This window comes from Pseudomyrmex gracilis, unplaced genomic scaffold, assembly GCF_002006095.1.
Source record: "Pseudomyrmex gracilis isolate BER0280 unplaced genomic scaffold, ASM200609v1 scaffold_1325, whole genome shotgun sequence".
Lineage (NCBI taxonomy): Eukaryota > Metazoa > Arthropoda > Insecta > Hymenoptera > Formicidae > Pseudomyrmex > Pseudomyrmex gracilis.
In genome coordinates this window covers 21,330-30,397 of record NW_018021909.1, presented here as the reverse complement: position 1 = coordinate 30,397, position 9,068 = coordinate 21,330, and the positions used below count along the sequence as shown (strand labels likewise).

The 9,068-nt window shown below is 38.3% G+C and overlaps 1 protein-coding gene across 1 annotated transcript; it reads right to left on the bottom strand.

Moving 5' to 3' along the window:
• Positions 1-6,223: 6,223 nt before the first annotated feature.
• LOC109862062 lies at positions 6,224-6,829 on the bottom strand. The gene has a single exon (XM_020441959.1). The coding sequence runs from the start codon at positions 6,827-6,829 to the stop codon at positions 6,224-6,226; it is 606 nt and encodes a 201-aa protein (XP_020297548.1).
• Positions 6,830-9,068: the final 2,239 nt, after the last annotated feature.

The following is a 9,068-nucleotide window of genomic DNA, read 5'->3' as shown; positions in this document are numbered from 1 at the left end:
TAAGTTTTTCATACTTCAAATGTTGTGTCTAATTATAGACACAACATGTTTTTTACCTGTTTTCTAGTTCTATATTATTCTTTTATTTAATACAGTATATTAGTTTGAATCATAATCGAACCACAAATAAATCACGAGTGAATTATGTTTAATCATCAAACCATACAGAAACCGTGAGAATGGTTTACCATAATCGAAGCATATATAAACCATAAACAAACCATGTTGAACCACGAAATACCCATGTTCAACCATAATCAAACTACGAACGAACCATGTTTAACCGTAATCGAACCACACATAAACCGCGAACGAAATGTTTAACCATAATCGAACCATAAACGAACTATGTTCAACTAGAAAACCATGTTAAACCGCGATTAATCTATATAAAAATAATATATATATGGAGAATATGCTATATCTAGGGTAATAAATGTACAAATACAAAGATGTGCCGTATAACAGTTTATTGTCGTTCAGACCACCAATTAAATATTTTAAATACATTTTGTAATGCGCAGTGATTCAAATGTTTTTCACATCGTAGACAATTCAACACATTCATTTTATTTAAAGAAACAGTAGCGTCGTAATTCGCATCTAATGTCTCTATAATTAGTCCATGTGGCATGTCAGTACCAAGAATATCAGTTAGCCAGTTACATTTCTTGGGACCTTTAACATAGACGAGATGAGATGTGTCGTCATCATTTTCTACGGTGCCACAAACAGCTGTTGTAATTAAATCAATAAGAAGGTAAAGGCTCCTAATATCCAAGATAAAGAGTGTGGAAAGGCCAATCGGAGCGCAGACACAGTTGTTTGTGTGGTAATAAGTTGATTATTGTAGTAGTACAAGTGCAGCAAACGTTTCGACCGTGGAATTCGGTCCTTATCAATGTAAAAAACTAAAATTTGATAATTTAATGAAGAGGATAATATATGACATAAATTAGAACATATTTTGAGTGAAATACATACATGGTCAAATAGAAAATTTAAAATTGAAAACCCAGATCAAACATCTCACATGTCACGCAAACATATTTCTCACAGGTCAAAAACAGACAACAATTCAAACAATTCCTTCTACAACTGGGCCGCGAGTTTAGACTCCCGTTTACTAGTTTCGATAACAAACTAATCTCTGTGAATTTATCAAACAATTGGAAAATAATTTCAAAAATCTTAACAACTGCCCTAAAAACACCATTGATGATTGCTGCAACAAATGTGTTTCTGTTCTTAATAAATCAAAAGGTATCATGCAACATAAAACTAAAATAGAAATGGAATTAATACATGCTTCTCGAATGGTGCTGCTAGTTTTATTAAAAATCATCCTCACATACTTATTACAAAAGCAGATAAGGGGGATTCGATTGTAGCCATGAATAGACAGGAATACATTCGGAAAATGGAAGTTATATTATCGGATGAGAACACATACTTGAGCACTGACAAGAACCCGGTTAACAGAATTTTATTTGATTTTGATTTAAAAGAATTTATCGGCAGATGGAGGTCGCGAGGTTATATTTCTGACAATTGTCATAAATCTTTAAATTCAACAATAGCTAATTTACCGAGAGCGTATAGTGTTCCAAAGTTACACAAGAAGGATAACCCTTTGAGAATTATTATTTCCTATATTGACACTCCTTTACACAAGTTTGCTTCGTACATTCATAACATTATACAAAAAAGTTTATTACCCCCGCCGAGTCATGTTTATAATAGCTATCATTTGGCCAAAATGCTTCCTGACATCACGTTTAACTCCTCTTTTGAGCTAATCTCCTTGGATGTTGTTTCGTTATATACCAACATTCTATGGGATATGGCGCTTAGAGGTGTTGAAAAAAGATGGCCAATGATTCAAAAAAATACAAGCATTTTGTTGGACGAATTTATTTTAGCACTTCAATTCGTTTTTCATTCTACATTTTTTACTTTCAATAATAAAATATATTCGCAAATTTTTGGAGCACCTATGGGCTCCCCGTTATTTCCCATTCTGGCAAGTGTTGTGTTGCAGGACCTTGAAGTTTTAGCATTAAGCAAACTAAATTTTAAAACACCCTTATATGTAAGATATGTGGATTCATCCGAGATTACAGTTCACGTTAGAAATTGGCAATAACAACAAACTGAATTTCTTAGATTTGACGTTAATTAAATCAAATAATTTTTTAATATATAATTGGTTTCACAAACCAATGTCATCAGAACGTTACATTAATTTTCATTTATGTCACCCTCTAAATAAAAAAAGTGCATTGTATTAAAATTGGTGGATAAAGCATTCTTTCTTTCACACCCACAATTTCATGAAAGAAATTTCAAATATATTATTAACATTTTGATCAACAATAATTATCCTATTGATTTCATATTTGACAACATCAAAAACAACCTCAGGCACAATTTTTTTTAGAAATAATGACATTAAAAAGTTTGTATTAAAAAAACCATAAAAATTACATGTGGCTTACCGTTCCGTACGTGAAAAAAGTTTCTGAAAGGATTGTTGCTTGTCTTCCAACCAACAAAGACAAATTTAAAGTGGCGTTTGCGGGCCTCAACAATTTGAACAAATTTATCAAAGTACAGAAAGATCTCTTAACACCAACGTCCAGATCTAATGTTATTTATAAGATCAATTGTAAAGAGTGAGATGCATCTTACGTAGGCCAGACCACGTAGAATGTTACAAACAAGAATACGGGAACACAAAAACCACATAAAAAGAAATACTACAAAAAAGTCGGTCATTATAGAACATAGAATATTACTTTCCCATGAGTTTAATTGGAATGAAATTGAGATTTTAGACACAGAGCCATCATATTACAAGCGTCTTGTTTCAGAAATGCTTCACATAAAAAGACAAAAAAACAGTCTGAATATGCAAAGCAACACGGACTTGTTAAATAACTGCTATTTACCACTTATCGGTAATTTGGACGATTGATTCTGTTACGTTCTGGCCCATGGATACGGTCGGGCTATAGTAGTACGCAACAGCTGGACGTTTTGGTTTAGATCCTCGACACAGAAGATGCAGAAATCTATCTGTGTACGAGTCGAGCGAGTTGTTTATACTCACGGACGGGTCAACGGCGTGTGCCGATATTACTCCGTCCTGTGTATTCTCGCTCGGTGGTCTCTTTTTAAAGTCTGAAGCGGTCGCTCCAAGAACTAGGGACGAGACCGTGCGATCGCAGGGAAAAGAAAATGTACGAGGTCAAGCCTTAATTATTGAAGTAGTTACTACACAATTTATTCCTTTTTTTGTGCTAAAATATTTGTTTTATTTNTTATTTATAATTACAATGTTTGTCGATCTAGTTTTTTTTTTTTACAAGAGGTACTGAGGTGTCAAATGTAACGCGAGTTTTACAATAGCGGCGGGTCATCACTCGGAGGCCGGCAGGGACGTTTGTGTGTGCGTGGATGTGTACGTGAGTATTTAGGGCCCTCGGTGGAATTTACATGAGTAATGCTGTCATGGTTGTGTATGTGTGGGTAGCCGATCCGTGGGTTGAATTTACTTTAGGAAAAATTAAAGATTAACGGGTAAGAAGATAGTATAGGTGGAAGAGAGCTCCGGGAACATAAAAATGAGCATAGGAGTATGGCAGGATAACAAAAATTATTTCAGAAAAGGGGAAATTGGGTATCATTCTGTCAAGTTCTACGGGTGTTATGCGATTAAGGTCTATGGTTAATTTGCCGGGGGATATTGGTGAGTATGACCGTGGATAGCGAAAAAGGTGTGGCAAGAAATTAATTGGAAGGTTGACAGGGGGAGGTGTAGGGATGTCTGACCGAGAGGAAGAAGGGGAAGGAGTGAGGCGTTCAAAGATTGCTTCTACTTCCGAGTCGGAATCGAAAGGAGGGGTAGGAGTCGAGTTTCGGAGAGGGGGAGGGTTTTCAAAGAGGACACGGGGATCATCTTCGAGGGGTACAGGAGAGTACGAAGGAGGCTCGTACCACGAATCGGGGTCGCTTTCGTGGTCTGAGTTTTCTGCCTGTGTGTATGTGTGGTAGGGTAATGATTCAAATTTGTTTGTGTGTGTGTCGTAGTCTCGGTTTGGGTCGCTGATTCCCTAACCGTAGCGCGGGTCGGAGAGGGGCCGGGTCGTAGAGGCCTGTTCGGATCCGCTCGGTGTAGCGCGAGGGCGGCTCGTCGCAGGGTCCGGTTACGCTGAATGCGGCGAGCTCTTATCGCAGCGCGGGAAATTCCTTTATTGTTCACTTAAATAAATAATTCTAATAAGAAAAATGCCCAGTTTTTCTAAGAGCAAACTAACAGTCGATCTCTGAATTTAAATTCGACTGTGAGGTTTCTTTCTATTATTTTATTATTCTGTTTTTTAAAGGGGGGAGGGATTGTTGAACCGATAAACTTACTCCACTCACTATTTATCAGCGGTTTCGGTCGGTGGGGAGACCTATGCTGTTGATTGAGCTCAAGGGTGGTTCCTCGGTTGCAGCAACCGGCCGTCTAGGCTGGATGATCTTCAAGGTTGGCGGTTGACTTGCACTTTGCACCCGCACACACTTGTTGCAACCGCGGTGGAACTTGGTAGCGATTTTTTTTATTTTTCCCGGCGCACTACAGATTCTTTTTGCCTCTGTTCGCGGGAGTGTCGCTTTATATGCGCTTTTTGGTAGCCACGGAGCTTCCAATCAGAGCGGTTGATCGGTTCCCCCGCTTCCACCAAAAATAGTGGTGATTTCTAATTTGTTAAATGTCTATTAAAGTTAATTGTTAATGTCTATTAAAGTAGACACCATCTATGCAACAGTGTCTCCTGCGCTTTGCAGCTGGTGTTTAAACTATTGAGACACTTTTGTCTGGCAGAATTGTTTATTAGTGGGTCTCGAGCGGTCCCAGCCGTTGAAAACTTCCCTTCCGGAGATAATGAGATTTATTAATTTTGCCTAGTCGTTCTTGGCACATGTGAATTGTTATTGCATGTGTCCGGCATTTGTTCGGCCGCGGAGCTTGAATTTTCTTTCCCGGATTTATCGTTTTATTTCGTTAGGGAGCGCGGTTTCGTTCTGTGCTCACTCAATTTTTACTGTCGTGTTTTCTCAGATCGATCTCCTGTTCTCTATCCGGGAGTTTTCTGTTTAGTCTGCGTTTTTGTTTAAGATAAAATTTGTTTCTACCGAGTGTTCACCATACTGCGTTGCATAAAGAAGGGAACCGTGGAGTCGCAGAACGTAACAATTCGTATGTGCTCTGGTATAATGTTTCTTGAGTATTGCTCATTCGCGTCTCGACCATGGCGAAAGTGACAGTTATTTGAATTGTTGTCTGTTTTTGGCCTGTGAGAAATATGTTTGCGTGACATGTGAGATGTTTGATCTGGGTTTTTAATTTTAAATTTTCTATCTGACCATGTATGTATTTCACTCAAAATATGTTCTAATTTATGTCATATATTATCCTCTTTATTAAATTGTCAAATTTTAGTTTTTTACATTGATAAGGACCGAATTCCACTGTCAAAACGTATGCTACACTTGTACTACTACAATAATAAACTTATTACCACACAAACAACTGTCTGCGCTCCGATTGGCCTTTCCACACTTTTTATCTGTTGTAATTAAATTCTTTGCTCTGCGATATGCAACGTTTCCATCCTCCCAACGCAAGCCGTGATGATGCATCATCAACTAAGTAGCTGCGGACCTGTCTGATCTTGCGAGTAGACTCCACGGAAAGGGACTTCTGAAAATGTAATGCGAGAGAACAGTACCTTTTTGCAATACTGCCACTTCCTTGACAATAAATCTCCTTCCGGCGATAAATCCTTGCAGGTCCACAAATGGTGGCACAACCATGTTGATATAATTTGTGGAATCAACAAAAGACAAATGCTATGTATCGTACAGTACTTTGACTTTTGAACAATTGTTCTGATTATGGAGGGGGAGAACTGCTGATGTTGCACTTTATGTGATTTGCGCACTACGTTGGTTAACGGGTTGTATTCTATAACACGATCATGCAAAATGAGACAATAGGCTGTAGTATTTGCTGATATATATTCTTTGCAGTCGAATTCAATTTGTACATCGACGGTTGCACTTTTTTGACAGCCTCGTTTTGACGTGAGCAATTGATAACCACTAAAGGACACACTGCAAAAAGTTGTAGACCGTGAGAAACGGTACGGCAACACCACAACCGTAGCAAGTTTTACGGAAATGCGTCGTACAAAACGGCGTATTTTTTCTTGTCAAAATCTAAATGCAAGTCATCATAGGGGTAGAATTCAGAGTTGAGATATAGTTTTACATTGGTCAACTGACAATGATCGAATTGTGAGATATCTGTTAACATATCGTTTCTTCGAGCAGTTTGCAAAGCAAATATGACGTATTTTGGTTTCTCAAGTTGTGTCGCCGTTTTTACGGCCCACGAGTGTTTAGTTGTGCTCTGTAATAACGAAAACTCATAGAGATCCCACGAGTGGAAACTCATGGTCAAGTACCGCCCGTTTTCCAGCGTTCGTAGCAGTGAAAGCTTTGTGACATCGTTCAACATTACATGTGGCATTCGCCATTGCACTTTGAATAATTCAATTTTTCCATTCAATGCTTCACGATCCACCTGAAAAACCGCTGTTATGCAGTTTTTGTCGTTGCGCAATCGTATTAAAATTAGTTCATGACGTGCATTAATAACAGTGCGCTTGTAGTCCTCGCAGAATCCTAATAACATGCTGAGTGGTACACAGAAATTAAAGTAACTATCTATGTCTATATGTAGTGCAGTATCCCATCCAGCATTCTTCATAGTCATGCTTTTATCATGTGTTAGCGATATGTAGTTTTTGATCGTGCTGATTATTCCAACGTTTCTATTACGATCAATCTCCACACAATTGAATTCATACAAAATCTCATCGAACATAAAAGCCGCGCAATTATTTCCCAAATATACTTCTTCTTCATCTTCCTTCGTTGACGTCACTTTTCCTTCCATGTAAAGAAAACTTTGACAAGGTAAAATGTACAAATCCTGCTGTTATAGGTATTTGTATTTCATCACTGTGTTCAAATGTTGTGTTCACATATGGATTGTACGTGTGAGTTTCAATCTTGACGATGCGATCGTCAAAGATCGGTTCACCTCCAACGTTTAAAATGTCAACCATATTTTCAAATTTTTCGTACAATAAATCCCAATGATTGTAAAAATTTAACGTTTATCGGACTTAGCTTCTTCTGATTACTGTACGTAGTAGTAGTAGTAGCAGATGTTTGTAATGGAAATCTCGTATCTCGCGTTACTTGATCCGCCTCGTTCAGCACGAGCATGCCGTGTATTACAATCGTCGGCGTCGTACGTGTAACCTGACAGTTATTTCTTCTCCTCAAAAATCAAGCAATTGTCCGTTTTGATCCACAATGCGTATCGTTAGATCCGTAATGCTCTGCACGATGATCAGAAGATAAATGATTTGCGCCGGTGTTTCCGAGATCTTATATCCCGGTGGCACGCTCAGCGAAAACTCATGTATCGTATGCACATGTTGTTGTTGTACGCACCAGCGGTCACGTTGCACTCTATGCGAATAATGTTTACGTTGATAATATTAATCGGCACGTCTGATACGTACCAATGTTGCGGCTCTAAAATACGAGTCGGTGAAAAACCTAACAACAATCCAATGTTGTTAGATTTGGTAAAATTTATTCGATAGGTGCAGTTTATTTCACTTTTCATTGTGTTGGTATTTGCACGTAGTATTATTGGAGGAACGCCCTTATCCTTATCTATGCTTCTTGCATTACATTGCATCATTGCATGTTGAAGATAGTTGTTAATATCCTGCAATTCGTGCAATCCTTCAGGAATTGTAATTTGCTTATTATCCGTATCATAATAAAATTTGTTGTTGGACAAATTCACATTTGGTATTGTATGATACGTTTCAAAATCTGTTAATCCAAGCTCATAATCGTCATCACTTAAATCAATGGCAAGAAAATAGCTAACCGCAAGGGTGCTACTTTTGCCTGTAAGTGTGAACGTCAATGACATGTTGTCGAATGCATTCTCAAGTCTGATAGCACGCTATTTAAGTGAATATTGCTTATCAACCGTTTGAAGAAACCATAAACATAGGTGACTACAATTACTTTGATTGTAACGTGAAAAGACGTACGGTTGTATTCTAATTTCTCTACGGTATGTTTAAGATAACACACCACTTCTTCTGGTAATTGAAGATTGCCAAAACTGTCGAAATATATGGCATGCTTTCCCCTCTTTGCATACGCCACCCAGTAGGTACCCGATCCATCTGCATCATCTAAATTGACGATACCGCTCTCATTACGACGTACTACGTCTGGTAAGGTAGTACGCATAAAAACACCTCCAAAAAAAGGTATGCGCATGCGTTTAGCTAGCTGTTCCACCTGTAAGTTTGTTGTTACACCTGAAGGTAATTTTAATGTCTTTCCGAGTTTTTTTTCTCTTTAAAAGTCCGCGTCCGTACGGAGTTAGGTAAAGTCCTCGACCTTCCATCGCACGATTATGCCGTTGCATTTCTTCTAGCTGCCGCTGCGCAGCTTTTGTATCATTTACCGTTTTTGCAACTCCCGCTGCTCCACCAACAAGCGCACCGAGAGCACCCAGCAGTGGTAGGACCGGTAACATACCATTGCGTTTAACAATTGGAAGTATTCGCTTTCTTTTTGCTGACTTGCTTTTCTTTTTTAGGCCTATGCCAAATTTTGTTTTTGCTTTCATAGCCACCCACACGGCGGTCGCAGCTGCTCTCTCACCGAGACTCGAGTCTACCGCTGTAATACGATCGCGCGCTCTTGCAGCAAGTGTGTTATCAGACACGTGTCAAGTAGCGAGTTCGTTGTTTCGAGAATAAGCTAAAAATACAAAAACTTGGCGTGCCCGGATCGTAAGTAATACTGATTCAAGCTATATTTTGTACATGCACTTAAGACGCACAATTCTTAGATATATCTAATAATAATTATTTTACATATATTTTATTATATTACATATGTGTTAT

Bases quoted from the DNA above. Each gene is read 5' to 3' on its own strand.
- LOC109862062 (XM_020441959.1), bottom strand. From the start codon at position 6,829: ATGACTATGAAGAATGCTGGATGGGATACTGCACTACATATAGACATA.